This window comes from Nothobranchius furzeri, chromosome 12 (assembly GCF_043380555.1).
Source record: "Nothobranchius furzeri strain GRZ-AD chromosome 12, NfurGRZ-RIMD1, whole genome shotgun sequence".
In the NCBI taxonomy this organism is placed as follows: domain Eukaryota; kingdom Metazoa; phylum Chordata; class Actinopteri; order Cyprinodontiformes; family Nothobranchiidae; genus Nothobranchius; species Nothobranchius furzeri.
The window spans coordinates 37,088,286-37,113,917 of record NC_091752.1 but is presented as its reverse complement, the minus strand read 5'-3'; the positions used below and the strand labels follow the sequence as shown (position 1 = coordinate 37,113,917).

The 25,632-nt window shown below is 44.7% G+C and overlaps 1 protein-coding gene across 2 annotated transcripts; it reads left to right on the top strand.

The window, feature by feature from the left end:
• LOC107396800 (beta-1,4-galactosyltransferase 1) lies at positions 1 to 25,412 on the top strand. Of its 2 annotated transcripts, none has more exons than XM_015976644.3 (2): positions 1 to 391; positions 24,343 to 25,412. In XM_015976644.3, the coding sequence occupies exons 1-2, from the start codon at positions 14 to 16 to the stop codon at positions 25,021 to 25,023; spliced, it is 1,059 nt and encodes a 352-aa protein (XP_015832130.3). In that variant the 5' UTR covers positions 1 to 13; the 3' UTR covers positions 25,024 to 25,412. The 2 variants fall into 2 exon arrangements, 1 of the variants encoding a protein (XP_015832130.3); XR_011515601.1 differs by lacking the exon at positions 1 to 391 and adding an exon at positions 22,142 to 22,236 and having other exon boundaries at positions 24,343 to 24,426.
• Positions 25,413 to 25,632: the final 220 nt, after the last annotated feature.

Sequence of the window (25,632 nt, the reverse complement as noted above, 5' to 3'; positions counted from 1 at the left end):
TGAGGGATGAAGGATGAAGAAAACAATCTTTATCTTCCTGACACTGTATTGTTTTCTAGCTATTGTAATTTTTGCTATTTATTTTTTCAGCAAAAAATATTGGCTTACTCATATGTTTTTAATTTTACATGGAGCCGAAAATTTAAAAGATAGTTTTCCTTTAAATACTACAGGACACAGTCAGGTGACAGAAACATCAGAGGTCTGGGTAAATAAGTCAGCTGGTGAAGAATCTCTGGGAGTGTGTCCTGAAACTCCTCCAAACCTTCTGGGTCCATTTCAAGTGGAGTTGGAAACTGTTAGGACTCTTGAGGATGTCAGAAAGCAGGTTGGTCCTTTGCTTCAGGTGGGAGGACGGTACAAACCCCCAGACTGCATCTCTAAACAGAAGGTAGGTGAGGTATGTGATGGATGAGCTGACGGTAAATATTCTGTTGGTTGATCATTTTTGTTTTATTTTAATTTCTATGGGGCACAGAGAAGGAAGAGCCTTTTGATAAATATTTTGGCACACTATAAAAATACTATACTGCCGTGAGGCTATGGAAGGTATCAGAATTTTTCTAGGAGGTATTTTTGTTGTGGGAGGGCCCCAGTGGTGTAACAGTCAGAAATATTCAGAATTCCTAACTAAAAATAACCAGACATGGTCAAAATGCTGCGTGCAACATTTTAAAAAGCAGAGTCCAAAAGATCTGTTTTGAATTTCAAAATTTAGCATTGAGCATTAGCAGCTCCATTTGAGGTTACGGGTGAAATCACTGATGAGTTGAACCCCTGGTCTTTTAAAGAGCAAGTCACCCCTTACAAGAAGCGTACTTCACTCCCACCTCATGTTTGAAAAATGCAACAAATGCTGTTGCCTAGCAGACCGAGAGGACGGAGCCACTAACAAAAACACACACAGGCTCACAATGGCATTGTGACATCATAATGTACCCGTTTACATCATAGTATACCTCTTAGCCAATAGTGGTGGCAGATTTAAATTCAAATACAGTGCAGAGTTTTTACCCGACGACAGCGCAACACTGAGTTTTAGGCAGAATATTTAAATTTTAACTAAGATGAACCGAAGTGCAAAACTATTGACTACGCGTGTCTGCAGCACGATTAGACTCTCATTTACAGAGTTTATCAGCAAAACAATGTTGATTTGGGGGTGACTTGCTCTTTAAAGGCAAAAGGGGCAATTAGATCTGGTAAATTAACCACACCAGGGCTGCCAACTTTACATCTTTTCCATGCATGAGAACAGGTGTGTGTGTGTGTGCGTGTGTGTGTGTGTGTGTGTGTGTGTGTGTGTGTGTGTGTGTGTGTGTGTGTGTGTGTGTGTGTGTGTGTGTGTGTGTGTGTGTGTGTGTGTGTGTGTGTGTGTGTGTGTGTGTGTGTGGTGTTGCCGGGTGGGAGGTAGGGAAGGACCGTTTTCCCACCATCCATTTGCTGTGAGAGCAGGGGTGGTGGTGTGCTTCAGCGTGACATGTTGAAGGCGTGGCGTGAGCGAATGAAGAGATTAAGCTGCATTCGTAAGGGTTGGCAGCCCTGCCACTCAACAAAGAACTTCACAAGCTGGCTTTGGTGAATGTTTAAGGAACTTGCAATCTACTGTCGTGAAGAGCATCATTTGCAAATGAAGATGTTAAGTAGTTAAGGCTACCAAGTGTTGCTCTGCACTCTGATGGTACTCAGGTTCCTACAATAGATATTTCTGAAAGAGGGAAAAAAGATCAAAAGGTCAGAGTTCTGACTTTTTCCTCATAATATCATTTTATTCTCATAGATCTCAATTTTAGTTCTGGTAGACTGAGGGCAAAAAAAGGCGCCTCGAGCTGTAAAGGTTGCAGAATCATAGTGGTCAGGAATGCTGCATGCAATATTTTTAAAAAGCTGACTCGAAAAGATTCATTTTGGACTCCAAAACTTTGCATTTAGCATTTTTTTCAGTGTGTTTGTATGTTTCCTTCGCAATTTGAAGGTAAGGGTGATGTCACATGTTGATTTGAAACCCTGTCTATTGAAAACTTGCCAAAGAAGGCAGTTAGATCTGATCACTTCGCACCCGGGTCACAGACTTTTTGAGCCGCTTCCCTCAGGCAGGAGGTTACGGTCCATCCGGACCAGAACCTCCCGCCATAAGAACAGCTTCTTTCCATCTGCCGTTAGACTTGTGAATAGCTTATAAACACACAACCATGCTCGTCTTCTGTACTCGACACAACGTCACGTTATCGGCCATGTTGCCATTGCCTGCCATTTTTTATCGCTGAAAGTTTTATTCTAGTTTTTTTATTCTATTTTATTCTATTTTTAATGTTATTATTCATGTTATATGTAACACATTAGTACCGAAGCAAGTTCCTAGTTTGTGAATTGTTTGTTCACTGACAATGGCAATCAACCTATTCTGATTCTGATTCTGATTCTGATCACTCAACCACACAAGGAATGACTTGATGAGCTGGTTTTGTCCAATTTCTGAAAAACCTGCCAGACATGGGGGTTGGGTTTATACAGCGAAGGTTTCACGGCTTAACCACAGGGAAATATTCCATGACTTTTAAGATAACCCCAACACCATCAACAGCATAATAAATAGACAAATCAGTCAGAATCAATGGTAGATGGAAACTGAACATGCTGTCATTGGACTTTTGCCCTTATTATCCACAATAAACACCATGTTCAAGCATAAACGTGTCCATATGTGCTTTGTTACAACCAGGATGCTTTAGGCTGCAGCTTGATTGACTAGAAATATGATGAAATAATGATGAAATATTTACATTTTAACACATTTTATTTAAACACCTTAGAGACTAATGATTAGTGAGTATTTTTTTATTTTTTTCTGCCTGCTTGAATTTTGTTGTTAGCTTAAAAAAACAGGAATGTGACTTGAAATTTCACATTTTTTTAAAGATGTAATATAATTATTTTCAAATAAACAGTCATTTTTTTATTTATCTGCCCATAACCCATCGTTTTGTTATCAAGCAAAGAAACATGTTAATAGTACAATTTTTTTTTTACTTTGTTAATCAAATGCACCTTCCCATAACAAGTCATGCAAATTTCGGCTGGCATGCTCTTTTTTTCGGCAGAAACACACAGAATCATAGTGGTCAGAATGCTGCATGCAACTTTTAAAAAGCTGATCCAAAAATATTCTTTTTGAACTCCAAAACTTTGCATTCATCATATTTTTCAGTGTGTTTGTATGTTTTGGAACTCAGTTTGAAGGTAAGGGTGATGTCACATGGTGATTTGAAAGCCTGTCTTTTGAAAACCTGCCAAAGAAGGCGGATAGAACTAGTTACTCACCACACAATTAATTACCTGTTGAGCCGGTTTTGGTTCAATGTCTGAGAAACGTGCCAGACATGGGGTTGGGTTTATACAGCGAGGGTTTCACGATTAACCACAAGGGAAATATTCCATGACTTTTAAGACCAACACCACCAACAGCATAATAAATAAATCAGTCGGAATCAGTGGTAGATGGAAACTGAATTTGTGCATGATTTCAAGCTATTTGGAGTAGTTGATGATAAGTTGTCTTGGGGGAATCATATAAAATACATTGTGAAAAAATGGGCAGAAGTGTAAGGAGATGTATTTTGTTTTTAAACGCCATCTTCCAGAGCTCTGGTTAAATCTTTGGTGCTGTCCCACTTGGATTACTATTCGGGGGTGTGGTTGGGTGTGGAAAAATAATTGACTAAACTTCAGACCGTGCAAATGAAACCTGCCAGACTAGTCCTAGCACTTCCCTTTTACTTGAGGGAAGGCACAACGGCTCTAGATGAGAATATTTTATGGCTCAGAGGGGAGGACAGGCTCAGCTGATTTTCTTTTGGAACATTGGTCATAATAGACAACCTACAACTCTGTATGCAAAGTTCCAGTATATGAAAGACCGGCATGGCTGTTCTACTTGACAAGCTATTCCTGAACACTTACCCTGAGACCTAGAACTGAGGCAGTGTGTAGATCAGTTTTGTTTTCTCTTTTGGTTTGTCACTGACTTAGTGAACCTCCATGGAGCTTTTTGTTTGCCTAATTTAATTTGTAGCTTTTCTGTTGCAATGGCATCAATGACCTCTACCTAGAGTTTAGGTGTTGAAGTGATTTAGTAGGGAATCAACACAGTTGGTTGAGAGACTTGTTGACATATTCATAAGTTCACTAGAACAGCTGGGTTACGATGGGTAAGAGGTAAAACTGAAATCTCAGAAAAAAAAAACACAGAAATGGTCAGAGAGGCCAACATCCTTAACAACAATGTCTGATACATCAACATCTTTGGTTAAGATTAAACCTAGTGTGTGACCTACAGTGTGTGTTGGAACATGAATATGCTGGGCAATGTCAAATAGTTCAAGCATTAAAAGGCATTGTCCTGCAGCTTTATCATTTGTGTCATCACCGTGGATGTTGAAGTCATCTTTTATGAGAAGATAATTGAAGTCTGATGTGATAACAGAGAGAAGCTCAGTGAAGTTTTCTAAGAAATTAATGCACAACCCTGGAAGTCTATATTACTTGCACCAAGATCTTGAATGTACCTTTTAACTGAAAACAAAGATACTCAAAAAAGTCAAAGTCACCATAGACTATTTGTTTCCAAATGAATGAGTCACTAAAAATAGCAGCTACACCACCACCTCTCCTGTCAGATCGAACCAAGTTCTGATCGAACCAACTTCAGGGATCTGCTGGGGGTGTAGGGACTGAGAAGATCACCAATGTATGATGGTGCTTGTCCATGTAAGCCCTATAGGGCTAACTTAGCTAACCCAAGAAGCTAAGAAGGGCTCCTTGAACCTGGGTATCCCACCCGCACGGCAAACTGTCTCCCGTGCGAGGCTATAGTCATGCTGATCGCCTGTGGAGATCTAATATGGACTGGGACTGTTAAATTACAAGTGGAGCCTCAGACCACTGCGATCGTAACTGGGAGCAGTGGCCTTTTACATCAGCTCTTGTTCCACGGTCGAGAAGCAGCGGGACATTAGCTACATGCTAACCCAAAGTTAACTGAGTTCGTCAGGCCATGTTCAGAAAGAAAAACACAGTAGAGCGACTCCAAAGTAAAGGCATCTCCAGCCTGCTCAGTAATGAAATCATAACTATGTAAGCTGACTGAGGATTAGGGTTGGGCATCGAGCATCGATTGGAACCAGGACCAACTGTTAGTTTTTCCCAGAATCGTTCAAAGTTTTTTTATTTTGACAAGTATGCAGACAGAAGAGGAATCCGCGGCCAATCTCCATGAAAAATAAACCTGATCTGCACACTGTGATCCACGCTTTTCAGAGCTGATCACACCAGCTGTCTGTGTGCAGCACCAAGTCCCCCCTCCCCTCACCCAGATATAAACAAACGCGCCTGCCGGACTTTTACTCCGTAATGTTAAACTTTAACTCCTGCAGCGTAGAGGAAACTTGTTAAAATGAGTCAACACGGTGGATTTGATAGAAGCTTTAAAGAACAAAGTCTGGACGGTGTGACGTGAGTTTTTCTCTCTGCAGAAATAAAAACACACGGAGCATCTGCAGTCAGACGCAGCCGCTCACCAACACTCGTGTGTGTGAGCGTGAGCGTTAATTAAAAATGGCATGTTCACCTAACTAGTTCAATGGTATTGGAACACTTACAGTTTGATCCTTGAAGTTAAACAGAAACTACAGTCAAGTGGAGCTATTTAACTCTACAGTGAGGCAGCAACAGATTATGAGTCATACAGTGGCGCAGCCAGAACGTAGCAAATGGGTGGGCCTAGAAAAATCTGGATGGGCCTAATTAATTTCAAAGCTCGTATGAGATGTGCGGTGCGCGCGTGCACGTCAAAATTATATGTTTTAATAAAATCTCTCAAGCCACAAATAATCCTATGATAGAAGATTATATATTAAATACTTATTCCATGGATCTCTGTTAAATTTCAATTTAAAGGACTGATACCAACTCTGGACTCCCACTCTGGGTCAAGACCTGCACACTCTCTCGTGTGAACTTTCAGGACCTTGGACAGGTTCTAATCTTAGCCAGGTGTGCTGCCGGGCTCATCTCAGCATCCTAGTTGCAGGCTGAAGATCCAAAAGATTGCAGCTTACCAGATGTCACCGCATGTTTCAAAAATCAGGATTTTTGACTATTCTTCATGCTCCAGAAAGCTCAGGATGCAGCAGGAGGTGGTGCAAAACCAGACTTCAGATCAGATGATTCTCAGCAACCGCGCCCTCCACCAGGGAATAATCAGCAAGCACTATCCAAGCGCGCGCTCACACACACACACTAACTAAGCAGCATACACCTCCGACCACACCCCCTCTCCTCACCGGCTCTCAAGGGCTCTGTCTCATTCAGGACCACGGACAGCGACACACCCACTCGGTTTGGGACGACTCATCACCTCTGGGATCTTCCACCCGAACCCCCGGTCCAGATAACAAGAACAATAAAAATGGCCTTAGAGGACTAAAGCAGACCAGACGAGATACCCGGATGAAACGATTTTTTTCCTTTACCGGATTAAGTGCGAGAAAAAGCATTCAGATAAAAGGTCCTTGCATGTCCTCTGCATGCTGCACATCTGTCTCCCCCTCACGCCAAGTCCTTTCTCAGTTTACACCGCTGACATATCAATTATGTCATCCGCAGACTCCGGGAGATGCCCGGTTCAGCTGTGAGAAGTCCAGGGCAGGAGGAGTCATGAACCTCACTGGGTGGCAGGGATGGCCTCAGAATATTTTCTCTGCAGTAGGTTAATAGTTGCTTAGTGACAGTAAGCAGGTGCCAATTCCATTCATCCATCTTCTGAACCCGCTTTGTCCATGCAGGGTCGCGGGGGTGGGGTGGGGGGTGGGGGGGTCTGGTGCCTATCTCCAGCGGTCAACGGGCAATCAGGCGGGATACACCCTGGACAGAGAGCCAAGGGTGCCAATTCACTTTTTTTATATAAAAGACCAAATTACAACTCCAACTAGCAATCTGGAAAACATATTCATAATATGATTAAAATTAGTACCAGATATAAAAGTTCAAGTATTTTTATTACACAGTGAAAAAAGTGCATATCCATTAAAGTAATTACTTTATGTTGTAATTGTTGTTACAACATAACTGGGGTTGCTCAGCAGTTGCTTGCTTGGCCACATCTTGGTGTTGCTATAGCAACACCAAGGTACTGCCTGGCCCTGCCCCTGGTGGTTGGGCACTCTGTCAAACCGGGTGGGCCTGTCCCCACCTGGCCCTACCCATAGCTCCGCCCCTGAAGTCATACGCTTCACTAAAGTCTGCACCGATGCGAGCTTCAGCAGGTGCAGATTAAGGGTGAAAAGGGGCAGAGCCAATGTCAACACTTACGTATCAGGACACCCTGTGCACTCGCACTGCTGAAGGGGAATGAAAAGTTTAAGGATGCAAGTGTGGAAGTGTGAGTATTGGGACAGGAAACAATTCAGTCTGTTCATCTTCTGTTTAAAAACAACTTTGTTTAAGTGGGAAAACAACTAAAACATGATGGATTGAGGTACTTGAGGAACAGAATTCAAGACCCCTGCTCTAGAACATATTGGAACAGCTCAGTTGTCTTTATGGCAGGGAATGACTCTCCACCAAACCCTATCCAAGCCAGAACTTGTCCAGCTGGTTCAGTCAGTCTTCTGTAAAACAATAAACGAGACAGTGCAGATGTTAAATTATGACATTTATGTTTGTGTCTGTCTTTATTTAGAGTCTAGATATGTGCTAAGTGACTAAATGAGGTTCTCTGGTCCAGCAGCAGCCAGTGTGTAACTAAATAAAGCTAGCAGTAACCAAGTACTTGTTAAAGGTAATGGGGACATTCTTTACTTCTGGGTGGATCATCGGCTCGCATAAATGTCAATGATTCTGAGGAAGCCATTACACGAGGCCTTCATACCTGCTTGCTCCTCACTCCCAGGTTAGTTTCCACGTCGTGCGCACTCTGTTTATTCTACTTCTCCGTTCTCACTGAGTTCTTTTGAAAATGTTTGAGAGTAACAAGAAAAAAAAGTGTTTAAGTTTACAATAAAAAGAGAAAGGCATTCAAAGTGGGAAATAATACTAGAGTTTTTTAAGGAGACTCTTCAATGATTGACGTGCGCTGAAAGAGAAGATTGGGCTCTGCACAGACGCCATTTCAGATTACTGCTGGAAGTGACGAGAGCAAGGCCGGCAGCTACTTGTAAACAGAGCGTGCATGGTGGGGTGGTCCATGTGCACATTTTTCAGAACGCGCAGAGGGCAGTTCTTTCCTGAAAATCCGAACGTCCACGTTACCTTTAAGAGAAGATTTTGAATAGATAACAAGGACATTATGTAAACAAGGCAAGTGAAGGAGCTAAATAGTGAAATATAAAAGGTAGCAATTCTTTAACAGCCTCTTCACAAGAATATGTGGAGATGTGATGTGATCACATGTTGCACATAACTGCTGGTCCACAAAAATAAACAATAACGAACAAGAGTCTGCTTCTAGACCTGCAGAAAAAAGACAAAAAAAACAAAGGGACAAAAAAGGGACACAACAACAATACAACAAGATCTACCTCTCACAGCGTCAACTTGATGAAAAGAAGAAAAAAAATATATATATATATAATCAACATTGCTTAACTGAAGAATCACAATAATAAATCACAACATATTAAGTGCCCACCATAGTCTTAAGACCTGTGGTTAACGTGCCCAAGCCCATACTTTTGAGAGCACCATGTGAGCACCTGTGTGTGTACACGCGCTTGTTTATTTAAGGTTTTTCTATAGGAGCGCCCAACAGAGAGTGTGAGGGACCACAGATCCGTCCCCCAAAGATGCGCAGGAGACGGGGGGAGCTCCAAGTCCCAGAGATCCAGGCGCTGCCCCAGAACGCAGGAACCCCAAGGAGACTGCAACCAGGAAGGCCCCCGCCCCCCTCGAGAGGCACAGAGGATCGCCCCGGGGGGCCACAACCAGCAGCCGGCAGAGTCCCCGGAGATATGAGCGGCAAGCCCTCAGGCCTGCCTGCAGCCTCCCACCCCCTAGCCGGCCGAGCCCGGGACCCAGCGACCCGGGACCCAGGGGCGACCACCCCCGCCGGGGACCCAGCAGAGCCCAGGGACCCAGACCCCACCAGGCAGCCACCGGGATCTAACAGGCAGATGCCAAAATCTTTAAACCCCCAGACCCGGTTGCCACGAACACTCAGGCAGACCAAGGCACAAGCCCCCACACCAGGTGTGGCAGGGGGAGGGGGGACAGAGATCTATATCATCAAGAGAATTTCCAGGAGAGGGGAGGACCCAAAGGCCCCACCTGACATATACAGTCATACACAAACACAGTCACACACTCCCTCCCTCATGCTCACACATGCACATACAACCCAAGACTTACAAAAATGCACGCCGGTCACCCAATCATGCTCCCCATACACACCCTATTCACTCTGGTCCCGGTACTGCTGCACATTTGGTACAACTATCACCGGTAACCAGAGTTTGACCCTTTCTGCTGGGGTGCTGATGAGCAGGCTCCCCCGCCCAACGCTGAGCACAGCAACCCACCACCCCCGACCCCAACCAGACGGACAGATCTCCCTCCTAGCCTCCAGCCCCAGGAAGCCCAGCAACAACAGAGGTGGCTAAGACCCCTAGTCTCCCTCCGCCTGCTCCAATATAGTGTTGTGTGATCATGAGGTGTATTCCATGGCTGTGGTGAGTGGGTAGTGCGGGCATCATCCAGCATATGCCAGCTGATGCCACCGCACCACCCCACTTACACCCTCAGCCATCAGTGTCTAAGTGCGGTTTAAAATTGGAAGTGGGCACCGGCACTCGGGAGGAGGCTGAAATATCCCCCTGCCAAATGCCGTTGAATGTGCTCACTCCCAGGGCCCTAAGTGTGTGTTTGTGTGGAATGTCGTCAGTGGAAGTGTATAAGGTGCAAATAAAATTGGGGGGCAGGTTTCCACAGGAATGTGGAAATGGGGTCCATACCCGCACTCCCTGACTTGCCCACCCCCCAAGGTCCTATGTGTATGTTTGTGTGATGATGTGAGGGAGCAGGAGGAGAGAAATATGCGGGGATGGGGAGGAATGGCTGGTTGGGCTTAGCCCTCCAGGGAGCCAGCTCCCCTACTGGCCCCAATAGGCACCTCTGTTGTCAAACTGCCACCCAGGGCATGGAGACCCCAGCCCATCCTGCCAGGGCCCAAAGCAGCAGCATTACAGAGCCTCACGGAGTCCGAGGGCACCAACCCAGCCCCACCCCAGCAGAATATCTATGCCCACCCCTGCATTTGCACAACTTCCAGAATATATAAGACATGGGACATCCAGGTAAGGTTGGGTCCTCCCCCTCCTGGACCTCCCCCTCCCCTGTGATGGAACGGCAGAGGAGCCAAGGTCTACCTGAGGCCCCCGAACCCGGGCCAGGCACTGCTGGGTGTCCCTGCCTTCTTCCCGGCAGCATACATGTCAGGACCCGACCCCCAAGGCCCCGCCCAGATCCCCACACGGGGCCGGCCACCCCCAAACCCCGAGCCCCAGGGCCCCACCCAGACCCGCCCAGGGGCATTGCAGCCACCAGGCAGTGACCCATGGCCGCCGCCAAGATCCCCAAGAGGCCCCACTCACAACCGCCAGCAGTCCACCCCCCGAGGCAACCCAAGCACCTCCAGAGGGGGGCAACGGCCCCCCAGTCCCAGACACCCCCAGTGAACCCACCTCCAGGGAACATCCGGATACTCCAAACTCAGACCCCACACCCCCCACCCACACCATCACGCAGGACAACATCAACGGCCCCCCACCCTCGCTATGTGATGGAACCGATCAAAGGAGCCCAGAGAGATTCGTCTGAAGTGGAAGCAGAGGCTATATCAAGTGCAATATGATCTAACAAAAGATTTCTATACTGGTTAATGCAGAGACTTTCTCTATTTTTCCAATTCAAGAGGATAGTTTTCTTAGCGATGCATATGGCAGTCAGAACCACGTGAACCAAAGATGTTGCAATCGGGACATCGTCCAGCTTCCCCAGTAAACAAAGAGAGGGGGAAGTTAGGATATGACATTTCAGACATTTTGACAGATCCTCACATACTCTACCCCAAAATTCCTGGACAGGTGGGCAGGACCACAGTGCATGAATGTAATTGTCAGGAATGTTGTTTGTGCAGTGTGTACAGGTGTCAGACGACACAAACCCCATCTTGAACATCCGATGACCTGTATAGTGTACTCTGTGTAGAATTTTGTACTGAATTAATTGTAAATTGGGGTGTCTGATCATTTTAAAAGTTTTTAAACAAGTTTGGGACCAAAAGTCCTGGTCAAAGCTAACTGATAGATCCACCTCCCATTTTTCAATAGGGATTGCAATTTTATCGTCTATTTTGGACAGTGTCTTATATACTTTAGACAGTAGTTTGGGGGGTTTGAGATTATAAAAGTCTAATACCCTTGGTGGTGTTTGTAATTCTATTTTATTGAGCTTAAATTTTTGTTTGACTACAGATTTAATTTGGTGATATTCTGAAAAGCTATTCTTATCCATTCCAAATTGGGAGACTATTTGATTAAATGGGATGAAGTCCAATCCTTCATATATGTGTTCCAGGTATAGGATTCCTTTATTTTTCCAGTCCGGAAGGTTCATCATTTTGTTGTTTTGCAAAATGTCAGGATTGTTCCAGATAGGTGTGCGTCTGCATGGTACTAGTGAAGACTCTGTCATTTTAAGATACTCCCACCATGCTGTCAGAGAGGTGCTGATACTAATACTTTTGAAGGTTTCATGTTTTCTTATGCTTGAGCTAATAAATGGTAAGTCTGAAAGCTCTATCGTATTGCAAAGTGTCTGTTCTATATCTAACCAGGACTCGTCTAATGGGTTATCTTGCAACCATCTTGGTATATATTGCAGCCTGTTGGCTAAGAAATAATAATAAAAGTTGGGTAAATCCAGTCCTCCTCTGTCTTTGTTCTTCTGAAGCGTTTTTAAGCTAATTCGTGGAGGTTTATCCTGCCAAAGGAATTTAGTAATTGAGGAGTCCAGAGATTTAAACCAGTCAGCTGGTGGTTTGTTTGGGATCATCGAGAATAAGTAATTTATTCTGGGTAAGACCATCATTTTAATTGTAGCCACTCTACCCATGAGTGATATTGGTAAGGATTTCCATCTTGCAAGATCATCTTCCACTTTCCTTAAAAGTGGGATGTAGTTTAGTTTGGTTAGATCTGCTAACTTGGGAGAGATATTAATTCCCAGGTATGTGATATTCCCTGACTCCAATTGTGTATTAAGCAAATTGACAAATGAGAAATTAATTGGTAGAACTGTGGATTTTAACCAGTTTATAGAGTAATCTGAAACTCTTGAAAAAGAGTTTATCAGTTCTATTGCTTGGGAGAGAGAGGATTGAGAATTCTGGAGAAAGAGTAAAACATCATCTGCATAAAGACTGATCTTATGTTCTATTTTCTTACACTTTATCCCTTTAATATCTGTTGTTTGCCTAATTGCTGCTGCTAGTGGTTCGATAAAGATAGCAAAAAGTGAGGGGGAGAGTGGTCATCCCTGCCTGGTCCCCCTCTGAAGACAGAAGCTAGCTGATATTTGGTCGTTTGTCCTGACACGTGCTGTTGGTGAACTGTATAATGTTTCTAGCCAGTTTATGAAGAAGTTCCCAAAGCCAAATTTATGTAAAGTTGCAAATAAGAACTTCCAGTTAACTCTATCAAAAGCTTTTTCTGCATCTAGAGATAATATACTAGTTTCTATGTTTCTACTGTAAGAGAAATCTATCTAAGTAATCTACGTGAGTTTGTGGATGACTGTCTACCTTTAATGAAACCAGTTTGGTCAGGGTGTATTATGAAGGGGGTTACCTTCTCTAATCTTTTGGCCAGGGCTTTACAAATTATTTTGAGATCAACATTAATAAGAGAAATTGGGCGATAGCTGGTTGGAAATGCTGGGTCTTTGCCTGGTTTTAACAAGAGACTAATATTGGCTGAATTCATGTTTGGCTGTAATCTGCCGCTCTCTTCGATTTCCCTCACCATTCTGAAAAATGTTGGAGCCAGAATGATCCAGAATTCTTTGTAGAATTCTACTGGGAACCCGTCTGGACCTGGAGCTTTCCTATTAGTCATGGATTTAAGGGCTTCCTGGAGCTCCGCTGATGTTAGTGGCGAGTCCAGGACTGTAACTTGGCTGTCTGATAATTTAGGAAGTGTTATCCTGTCAAGGAACTCATTGATCTCATTATCTGATGGGTTTATCTGTGGTGAGTACAAAGTTTGGTAAAAGTCTCTGAAGGTGTTTTTTATTCTTTCAGGGCCATTAACTATATTCCCGGTTGAGTCTTTAACAGCAGATATGGTAGTTTTCTCTTTATTTATTTTTAATTGGCTAGCTAAGAATTTACCTGATTTATTACTATGTTCAAAGTTTTCTATTCGTAGTCTTTGTGCTAAAAATTGTGTCTTTTTGTCAATAATTCCATGAAGTTCTAATTTAGCTTTACGTAATTTGCTCATTGACTCTTCTTCTGTGGATGCCTCTAAAGACTTGATGATTTCCTCTAACTCCTGAATACGTTGGTTTTCTGTTTTTTTCCTATGTGATGAGAAAGAGATTATTTTACCTCTCATCACTGCCTTTCCTGCCTCCCAAAGAATAGGTGCTGATGTTCCAGGCAGGTCATTATGTTCTAAATATAAAGCCCACTCCTTTTTAAAAAATCTATAAAACCTTCGTCTTTAAGCAGTGATGTATTAAACCTCCAGTTTTTGCTTGGTGGGATTGTCTTCTTATTTACCAGAGTTAAAGAAACCGGAGCATGGTCGCTGACAACTATGGGGTGTATCTCAGTGTCTGAAATGTCAGCCAACAATGAGCTGCTGACTAGAAAATAATCCAAACGTGAGTGAGAGTGATGGACGTGCGAAAAAAAGTATACTCTCTACGGTTAGGATGAAGAGATCGCCATGCATCACAAAGCCCATTATCACTCATGTACTGTTTAACTATGTTAGTGGATTGCCAATTGCGCTGAGTCCCAGCTGTACTGAGCCTGTCTGTTAAAGAGTTCATCCAAAAATTAAAATCACCTCCAAGTATAAGTGGACAGTCCAAGTGTTCGGAGAGTACAGAGAAAAAATTATGAAAGAATGGAGGGTCATCAATATTTGGACAGTATATGCTGACGATACATAAGCGTTGGTTCTGTACAGATAATTTTAACATTATAAATCTACCCTCTGGATCAGAAACTGTGTCCAATACTGTGAAATTGATGTTTTTGTGTATTAAAATAGCTACACCTCTTTGCCTAGAGTTATAGCAGGCAGAGAACATGCTGGGAAACTCAGGTGTCTTAAGTTCATCTGCGGATGTGGCAGATCTATGAGTCTCTTGTAACAATATTACGTCTGCTTGCACTCTCTTTAACTGATCAAAGATTTTTAATCTCTTCTCTCTAGAGCCAGCCCCATGTACGTTCCATGAGACAAACCTTAGTGCACCCATAGATGTGTGTGTGAGTAGCTAAAATATGACGCCTTCATGTGAATAGGATGGAATAAGTATATAAATGTATAAATAGTATGTTAATAAATAACAAAAAAAGTAAATAATAATAATAATAAAGATCCAACAGTGTTTGTGGTTGTATTATTTGACGCATAAATTATGATATTGTGCTATGAATTTAATGTATCTGTGTGTGTGTGTGTGTGTGTGTGTGTGTGTGTGTGTGTGTGTGTGTGTGTGTGTGTGTGTGTGTGTGTGTGTGTGTGTGTGTGTGTGTGTGTGTGTGTGTGTGTGTGTGTGTGTGTGTGTGTGTGTGTCGAGTCTGACGCAGTGTTGGAAAGTTGTGTAGTTGTGCCATACAGGTGTAAAGGAACAGAACCAAGTAAAGAGGAAGGGAAAGTACAGATACAGGTTAAAAAAAAGAAAGAACTAAAAAGAAGGGGTGATGGGGTGTGAAGTGGTGAAGAACAGGTGACCTTATCATCTAGAAAACGGATTTAGCAGCTGTTTAATCCTGACGTGATCAAACCCAGTGAATCCTGATAAGAATAATAAATGTCTGACCTGATGTTGGGCTAATACAGCCAGTCAGTCACTCCTCGCTCCTTGTAAAGCTTATTGTCCACATAAAGCTTATCCACCGAGATGACAGCTCTCTTCCCATCCTGGATAAACTTTTTACGCAGCGGAAAGAGGACCCGGCGTCGATCCAGAATATCCTTCGGGAACTGATCATTCACTCTGAAATCTTTTCCTTTGAGCTCTCTTCCGTGACTTTTAACAAGCTCTTTCTGCTTAAAATGTTCAAATTTAGCCACGATGGGACGAGGTCTTCTGCTGTCCACTCGTCTAGCTCCAAGGCGATGTACCCGGTGAAATGTGATGTTTTTTATCGTTTCTTCTGGAATCTTCATTTCTGTCTGGAGAAAGTTCTTGATTGTATGTTCGCAGTTCTCCGCCCCTCCCGTCTGCTCCGGCAGACCTGCGAACACCAGATTATCCCTCATGCTGCGGGCCTGAAGGTCCAAAACCGTCTCCTTCAGAGTCTTGTTGTCCTGGGTGATCCGCGCCATTCCCTCTTCCAGGAAAGAAACGGACTCCCGCAGAGACGCGTTCTCAGCAGCGAGCCGCTCAACCTGCTCCTGGCTGAACTCCAGAGATGTTCGGAGGTTCTGAATCTCCTGGTGAAGAACCTCGAGCAGATGAAGTCGCCCCTCAAATCCCAGAAGCCGTTTATCAATAGAATCTAATAATTCTAATATGTCCTTACGGGGAGATGAGGCCTCAGGCGAGTCCTGAGGACGGCTCCTCTTGGTCCCAGCAGGTGTTTCAGCCTCAGCTGCTGATTTCTTCGGACCCATGACGAATAACTCAAAAACTTCGCCAATATAATTTAGTAAACTTTCTGAATTTTCTTCACTTACCTCCAGATTGAGTGAGTTATACTTACCAGATTATTTTTTTGCGTTGTCAGTAAATAAATTAGGCGAAAATGTGTCTTAATTGTTTGTGGATGTTTGTTAACGAGCTGCCATCAGCTTCAAACGCTGCCGTGTATCCGGTGATCGGCCGTCAGCGCATGCTCACACCTATCCCTAAAGGTTATTTCTGCTCCCTGCTCCTGCTGCTGAGAGACCATCTGGTGGTCCTCTGTTGTCAAAACCCATCTGAGTAGAAGAAGATAAAGACAGAAAACAGCAAACAGGTTTACTAAGTGACCCAGTGCCTCAAAACAATAGCAGCAGGATGTTGTCCTGTGGAGGAGTCAATGACAACACAAATGTAGGTTTCATTCATATCTTTAATATCTCAACACTGTCTTCTCTTCTGTGTTGGTCCTTAAAATGCAGTCTCAACTCATTTCCATACAAGCCTGATTGCTCAGCAGACAACCTGGCGTCCACCACTTTTACATGCACACAGTGCTTAATTTGTAAATCAAACATTCCCGAAACGCAAATACTGACGTCAAGCCAAAGTTCACTAAAGGCAAAACAGATGCCGGAATACGCATGGGGGGGGGGGTGTTAGGCGCCCAACCTAACCCACCTTTAGGTTTTAGCGTGAATTGGGCGGTGGCCTGGGATGGTTTCAAAATTTCCAGCCTGAATTAATGTCCCAGTCGTCCCCCCCCACACACACACACACACACACACACACAAACTGAATCGCCTGCAGCCTCTCAGAGGATCTAAACATTGATATAATTATTTCATTTTCTGTTCCTCACTTCTGATTACCTTCAATGGTGTCTGTTTGTTGCAACCACGAGGTACATAAAGGAACTTGTTTTTATGTGACTATTTTTCTGTCCTGTCTCTATTATCTTCCCGCATCTCCTCTCAATCCAAAAGAAAAACTGCTGGCTTCATATATATTCACCTCATGAATTACCTTTGAACTGCAGTTCAAAAAGATCTACCGACTGCAAAAATAGCAGAGTGCGAGCTGACCGCACCGGTGAGGTGAATTTGCTGGAGGATGAAACAGATGATGCGTTCTGCACCGCAGCAGTAAAACGCATCAGGCACGAATAAAAGACAGAAAGCATGAAAGGATATGAGCCGACATAAACTATCGCGTGTTAAATGTTTTTGAGGGGGAGACACTTTGGCCGTGCTCAGGACGCATCTGTCTGGAGCGAGTCAACAATCAGAGCTCTGCGCCTCTCAGCTCCAAATAATCCCCAGAGAGTCCACATAGATAATGTAATATGATCGTTTTGGGCTCCCCATGTGTTGAGGGCTTCCAGGAGCTCCCTAGCTCACCCGTAATTCGAATCCTGCGTATAGCACAAGTTTGTTCCTGTTCCTAGCAGACAGTTGCCGGAACGGTTCTTTCTAGTTCCCGGATCTTGTTCCGGCAAGATCCGGCTCAAATTAAACAGAAGTAAGCATCCTGCTGGGCACAGGAAGCTTCGAGGCATCAACAATATTTACATTCAAACAGACAAGAGATCTGGGTGTGAATGTAGGCTCTTTGTGGCCCCCCACAATATTATCATTAACATGTCACTTAAATCCTGTACAGAATGTAAACATTTCTATTAAAGATTAGAAAGTAACATTTTCAATCTAAAGGTATTAGTTACTTAAAAGAAAATTTGAAGTAAGGACACTGGGCATGTAGGATACCTGGGTTACTGACAGCTCCACCGTGAAACTTTCCACAAGGAGCCGACCTGCATCATTTGGGGTATTCATGTATTCTTCTGGTTGTCTGAAAATGAACAAAGGTGACATTTAAAAAGATTATGATTCTAGTCCCTGGAAATCATGTTCTTGTGTTTATTCCAGTTTAGTAATAAATTATAAAATGAGGAAATGGCTCTAGGATGCAACAAAAAGAAAGAAGATCCATGAGAAAGAAATTAAAGGCTTTAAATTGTTTAAAACCTTCTGGGGTTTAAGAACTTTTTTTATCATTATTGAAAGTTATTATTAAAAATAAAATTTGTGATTAACTGCAACTATAGACAATCATGCAATTAATCGTGATTAAAAAATTTAATCGATTGAAAGGCCTAATTACAAGCATTTATAGTCATGAATAATGAACATAAATTACCATATTGGGTCATTAGAAACTTAACAAAACAGCCTTTCTCCTGCAGCTGCACCTTGTTGTGGAGCTATTCATAGTAATGTAGTCACCAACGGGATCACGAACGTGAGCTTTAGCGACATGACAACAATCATTTGTGCTACACAACAGCAATTATGACACCACAATAACACTGAAAAAATATCTAGTCCGGTAAAATTGGATTAATGACCAGCACAAGATGTGTTTTCGGTGAATTCATCTAAAACTAAATGTACTTTCTTGTCAGTGAGGCGTCAAACTGTGTTTAAATGCAGGAGCATCTCCCTCTGTCAACGGGATAAGTTTCTGCCACAAGTACATATTTTGAAGCAAAAGTATTTCACTGTTACATCAAGGAGCCAGAAGGAACATGCAAGGTGGTCAATGAGGGATTATTTTGTTTTTATATCAGCAAATAAGTTATTTGTTTTTATTTCCTTGTTTCATCCAGTTCCTCTCGATTTGATACATCAAAACTTTGTTTCTAAATTATCATTTTTAAATAATTTGTGCCAGTTGAATGCCACATTTGTTAAACTGAACTTCCATACATTAATAAAAGAATGTCACCAAAGCTGGGGCACGTTGACAAGCGCCTGGTGGCGGTGCTTTTACCCGGCTCCCCTTTGCATAATCTCACCACACGTGGGAGAGGCCATTAGGGTCAAGTGCATTGTGTCAGACGTGCTGGAGTGTGAAGCGGAGGTGAGGATCCACGCGCGGGTGAAGAAGGTATACAATCAGACATGAACGGTTTAAAGGCTTTAATAATGAACACTCTGACACAGAAACAATAATCCAACACGAGACACAAAACTGAAGGGGTTTAAATACAAGAGGGCTGGGAGTTTGGGTGATTGGAAAACGAGAGGCAGGTGGGAGCAATTAACAGGGACACAGGACTAAACCAAAAGGGGAGACAGGACAGGGTGTGACAGTAACACCCCCCCCCCCCCACCCCCCACCACCACCCCCTGAGGGAGGGCCGAGAGGGACAGAGGGCCCGATGAAGAGGAGGCAGGGACCAGTAGAGTCCGGGGGCCTGCGCCTGGGGCAGAAGAGGCGACGACGGGCTCTTGGGGGCCTGTGTCTGTGGCAGAGGAGGAGGCGACGACGAGCTCTAGGAGGCCTGTGTCTGGGACAGAGGAGGAGATGAGGATGGACTCTTGGGGGGCCGCGCCTGATGAGGGCAGGACTGGCAGTGACCGGAGGCAGAGACGCCGGAGAAGACCTCCTTGACTTCTGGACTGGAGGCGGCGGCCTCTGGGCTGGAAGCGGCGTCGTCTGCCTCTGGACTGGAGACGGCGTCGACCACTGGACTGGAGACGGCGTCGACCGCGGGACTGGAGACGGCGTCGACCACGGGACTGGAGACGGCGGAGACCACTGGGCTGGAGACAGCGGAGACGCTGGACTGGAGGGGACGTCGACCTCTGGACACGAGGGAGCGTCGACCTCTGGACACGAGGGAGCGTCGACCTCTGGACTGGAAAGAGCGTCGACCTCTGGACTGGAGAGAGCGTCGACCTCTGGACTGGAGAGAGCGTCGACCTCTGGACTGGAGAGAGCGTCGACCTCTGGACTGGAGAGAGCGTCGACCTCTGGACTGGAGAGAGCGTCGACCTCTGGACTGGAGAGAGCGTCGACCTCTGGATTGGAGAGAGTGTCGACCTCTGGACTGGAGAGAGTGTCGACCTCTGGACTGGAGAGAGTGTCGACCTCTGGACTGGAGGAAGCGACGACCTCTGGAGTGGGAGGCGTCGACCTCTGGAGTGGATGAGGCGTCGACTTCAGAACATGAGGAGGCGTCGACTTCAGAACACGAGGAGGCGTCGACCACAGGACTGGAGGAGGCGTCGACCACAGGAGTGGAGGAGGCGTCGACCACAGGATTGGAAGAGGCGTCGACCACAGGACTGGAAGAGGCGTCGACCACAGGACTGGAAGAGGCGTCGGCCACAGGACTGGAAGAGGCGTCGGCCACAGGACTGGAAGAGGCGTCGACCACAGGACTGGAAGAGGCGTCGACCACTATCGACTTCTGGTCCGGGGGCGTCGATTCCTGGTCCGGAGGTGTTGACTTCTGGTCCGTCGACGTCTGGACCGTCGAATTCTGGTCCGGGGGCGTTAACTTCTGATCCGGGAGCGCCAGCTTCTGGACCGCTGGCCTCTGGACCGCCGGCTTCTGGACCGCCGGCTTCTGGAGTGGAGGAGGTGTTGCTGCAGACGGAACCGCTTGGACAGGCTGGACCGGATGCGGTGCGACCTCCGGGACCACCGCTGGAACTGGATTCGGTGTGACCTCCGGGACCACCACGGAAACAGGATGTGGTGCATCCACCAGGACCACCGCTGGAACAGGATGCGACTGAATTGGTGGTGCTGGAAACTGGGAGAGGAGGAAGGATAGAGTGTCCAGTTGGAGCTCCTGGAGACTGAGGCTCTGATGGAGTTGGGCCAGCTCAGCTCGGAGACCGGCGAGCTCTGCTGGGTAGACTGCAGGCTCGCTCCTCTGGCTCTGAGACGAGGGAGCTGCTGGCTGGACTGAAACCCTCTCCTGGTGATTTGGGGAGGTGTTACGACCTCAGCCTGGTCTAGGTTCAGGGAGGCCTAACACAGGAACGTGAGAAAAGAAAAGAAACAATCTGACACCAAGTCACAATCAAAAGAAAGTCCTTTTATTAACTAAAGGTGTCCCTAAGGGAGAAAAAACCTGTTTAATGAAAATAGGAGTTTAATTTAGGCTGCAGGAACAAATGCTGAGGGCTTAAAGTAACTAAAGGAGCAAATAACAATGGGAACGGAAACTCACTGGTTCTGAAAATAAACCAGGAACAACGGAGCTTGCCCGGAGGCCTTACCAAAAGGTTCACTGGTGAACCAACTCACCCACGCAACAGTCAACTCAGTTAAGAGCAAAGAAAACCGGAGCTCAACCGGTTTTCTTATGCGGGTGGAAATTAAACCAGCCAGGGGCAACCGTCCACAAGTTCTCCAAAACAAGCAATCTTTCACTCCAATCCTCTCTCCAGTCCTCTCTCTGTCAGCCTCAATCCTCTCTCTCTCTCTCTCTCCCTCTCTCAGCCTCTGAGCAGCGCTGATCTTTATCTGCTCCAGCTGGGTGATTCCTGATGGGGGGTCAGCTGCATAGAGTGAAGCCAGGGAGCTGGGCGCTCTCCATGGTCCTGAAAATGGTGCAGGAATAAGGGTGCGGAGTAGAAGCTGAGTGCTGGAGAACTCAGGGTCCGTAACAGGAGGATACGGTGTCCAGGTGGGACTCCTGGAGGCTGATGAGCTGACGGATCTGGCCAAGCTCCGCCTGGAGACCTGCAAGCTCTGTCAGCTGGGCTGTGGGCATTGTTCCTCCGCCTGCAGATGACGGAGGCGCAGATTGGACCGGAGACGGGACTGCTGGTCTGACTGGGGGCGGGTTCAAGCAGGTGCGCCGAGCCGGGGCAGCAGCGAGCTCGCGGCTCCGTCCTGGGACACAGGATTGCGGTGGAGCCCGGCATCCTTCCACACACCGTGGGCCAGCTCCGGGGGAGCACACAGCCAGTCTGGTGCCCACGTAGCTGGTGCGATCTGGAAGCGTCTCCCGGTCCAACCTCTCATCTGGCTCTGGGAGGGTGGAGAGGATCGCCGAGGCTGAAGGTTGGTGACGGCGTCTGCGACGTGGCGACGCCGGAGGAGGAAAAGTCGGCCGGTGGTCTGAGGAGAGGAATTGGAGGAGGCACTCCCAGGGGAGAATCTCCCCGCTGGATCCTTTAACAGGTTGGATCATTCTGTCAGACGTGCTGGAGTGCGAAGCGGAGGTGAGGATCCACACGCGGGTGAAGAAGGTATACAATCTGACATGAATGGTTTAAAGGGTTTAATAATGAACACGCTGACACAGAAACGAGACACAAAACTGAAGGGGTTTAAATACAAGAGGGCTGGGAGTTTGGGTGATTGGAAAACGAGAGGCAGGTGGGAGCAATTAACAGAGACACAGGACTAAACCAAAAGAGGAGACAGGACAGGGTGTGACACATTGTGTTTTGGGTGGTAGCCAAAGGCAGGGATCTTGGCAGTCTGTTCCTCGGCTACAAAAGCTAGCTCTCTGTAAGTGGAATGTCACCTTTCTGGTTGAGAAGGAGCTGGAGTTAGTGTGTGAGGTTGAGTTGGTTTTTAAGTGTATTAATGGTCTTGGGGCTTCTTATCTGCTTTTCCCTTACAAACCCTGACGGCCTCTGTGCTCCTCTGGCAGCCTTCTTCTTGAGATTCCCAAAGTCAGAACGCATACCCATGGTGAGGCATCCTTCCAATTTTATGGCCTTTCTCTCTGGAACAGGCTGCCAGAGGACCTCAGGATCGTAGAGAATTTTCATGTTTTTATGAGCAGGCTCAAGACTCACCTTTTCAGCTTAGCATTTAACTGATACCTGTTTTTCACAGCATTTCTTGATTAATTAATTTATTGAGTGATTTTATTATTTTCATTTTAGTGTTGTTAGAAATGTATGTTTTAGTGTTTTACAATCTTGTTAATCAGTTATTATTAGTTATTTTACTATCCATATGAACTATTAATATTAATATTAATATTTTATTTATTGTACTTATGTTAATCATACCACTGTTTCCTTTGTGGGGCCCTCTGCATCGGGGATAGTGGTCCACTGTGGCAGCCTGGGCGCTCCTAGGGGTGTGCTTAGTCGGTGGGGGGGGGGGGGGTTCTGCCCTATCTCTCCTGGCACCCTGGGTTGGTGCCTTGGCTGCTGCCGTCGATCAACTACACTACTACTAATTTTGTGATAGGAACAAATTCACTCACATAATTTGCATATTATGACGACATCTGGTGGCAGCCTTATTGGATTGCATCACATTTGCAGATTTTTTCTTTTTTTATGTTTTTGTCTTATTTTCTTAGTGTTGTTATTGTTTATGATACATATATACCTATTCCTATGTAGACATATAATAACTATGTATGTATGTATATAATATTCATAACTTTATTGGTATTTTGTTATGTTTACTGCGTATCAATCAAGAACACTGTTTTTGGTGCTTCAGTGTCATGAACACATTTCACTCATCCCTTCTTTGGTTTATTTTGTTTATAATATATATATATATATATATATGTATATGTATGTATGTATATATATATATATATATATATATATATATATATATATATATATATATATATAATACTGGTGAGCATATCGGTTAGTTTCAGTTGTGATGAGGGTCCAGAATTCCTCATCCAAAAAAACTGACAGAGAATCAATGTGTTCTGAATTTGACGGATCCCTGTCTCCACAGTACCAACTGGCTCATCAAAATGCCTGATCCACTTGGAATACTGTTTTTCTCCAAAACTAACCCAGCCATCATCATTATTATTGTCACGGAGGCTGTGTTGGGCCACCCCCCTGCTAGCAGTGATTTTTTTTCCCGTGGTTCATTCCCCCCTGCTGCAATTCCCATGGTTTACACCCCCGGGGCTGAATCGATCACCAGCAGAGTTTTCACCGGCCCATGACTGCCACCACCCCCACCCCACCCCCGGCACAGACCCGGTACGAGCTGCTCAAGGCCCCCCGCCACGTCTCTGTCCCCGACTACGGACACGGTGACGCTGAACATCTGACAAGGTAAGGGCTGGATGGGCTGCTTGTGTAACCGCGTCGTCAGACTCCCTGTTGCTGCGCGCTGAAGCCACGCTTTCCGTCTCGCTAGAAGACCGCAGATCATCCTCGGAAAGGAAATATTCTTCCTCCGAATCTGCCAGTACTACACGAAGAGCTTCATCAGCACTGAACATTCCTCTCGGCATTGTGTTTTTTCCCTCTACCACTCGCTCGCTCTCATTCAATCTGACTGCTCTGACAAGCCGCGCGACTCTGCGACTGGTGGGCGGGGTTCAAGTTCTAAATACTCCATAAATTTGAATAGTAACACACCCACAAATGCTGCTTGGATTGAAGTTACAGGTGTCTGCCATCCCCGCTGTGTAACATATTAACTGCATGAGGGCTCATTTCTGCTGCTGTGGCTTATTAAATCCAACATTCCAATAGTAAATGCGACAATTGCTTGTCGCAATTCTGCGACTTTGGCACTTAAAGGGTTAAAAAAATTCAGCTAAATGTGTTATTTAAACCTACTTGATGATTTATATTACCCTGTATATTAATATACTTGCACTGTTTTTAGGTGGCCGTCATCATTCCATTCCGAAATCGCCATGAAAACCTGACCCACTGGCTCTACTACCTCCATCCATTCTTACAACGGCAGCAGCTGGACTACGGTGTTTATGTCATTAACCAGGATGGAGATGGAACTTTCAACAGAGCTAAATTAATGAATATAGGCTACGCTGAAGCGCTGAAGGAAGATGATTACAACTGTTTCCTCTTTTCTGATGTAGACCTCGTACCTTTAGATGACCGTAACCTCTACAGATGTTTTAGCAATCCAAGACACTTAAGTGTTGCTGTAGACAAGTTTGACTATAAATTACCATATGAAAAGATTTTTGGTGGGGTCACAGCATTAACAAAGGAACAATTCTTGACCGTCAATGGCTTCTCCAACACTTTCTGGGGCTGGGGTGGTGAGGACGACGACCTCTACAACCGAGTCATGTTGCGCATAAAGGCCATATCTCGACCATACGCTGTGATTGGAAGGTACAAGATGATAAAACATGAGAGAGACCCGCATAATGACCAGAACTTGAACAATGTCAAAAAACTAAAAGAAACTACTAATACTTTAGATCAGGATGGGCTCAGTTCACTCAATTATACAGTCATAGATATCACAAAGAACATGTTGTTCACTTTTATTACTGTGGATGTTCATGTTCCTATGGGTCTAACTAAGAAATGAATGAGCAATGTTTGCCTACAGACTCTCTACAGCTTGTCTTTTAACTTTAACGTATATGGAAATTAAATGATTTTAATGTACTGCTGAAATTTAATGGGATCTGGTAAATTGTTAGATCATATAATCTTTTACAGGTGAAATAAGACATAAAACATGAATGGTTCTCTATGGGGATGCCTAAAGCTGTAAAAATTATTTTTGTAATACCTACAGTTCATTTCTATCAAGTCTTGAACTATTTATATTGAGAGGCCTATGATTTTTTTCTTGTTGGTCTTTAAAGGTTTAATGCTTGAATGTTTTTTATTTTTATCAAATTGTTACTAAAAGGCAAGAAAATGTAAGATGGGAATTTATTGAACTTGTTATTGACCATACCTGAAGTGTTCTTTAATGACTGACATTTTTTTTCTAAAATAAATTACATTAAATATTTAAATAAAGTATGACTACATTTTTATTTATATTATCAAATGTATTTGTGTAGTTGTTAGCAGTGTTGGGAAAGTTACTTTAAATTAGTAATGTAGTTACATTACTAGTTACTTCTTTCAAGAGTAACTCAGTTACTTTAAGTTACTCGTTAGATTGTAAGTAAATAGTTGCTAG

Coding starts and splice junctions, on each gene's coding strand:
- LOC107396800 (XM_015976644.3), top strand. CDS start 14: ATGAAGAAAACAATCTTTATCTTCCTGACACTGTATTGTTTTCTAGCT. Junction 392..24,342: donor ACTGCATCTCTAAACAGAAG/GTAGGTGAGGTA, acceptor CACTGTTTTTAG/GTGGCCGTCATCATTCCATT.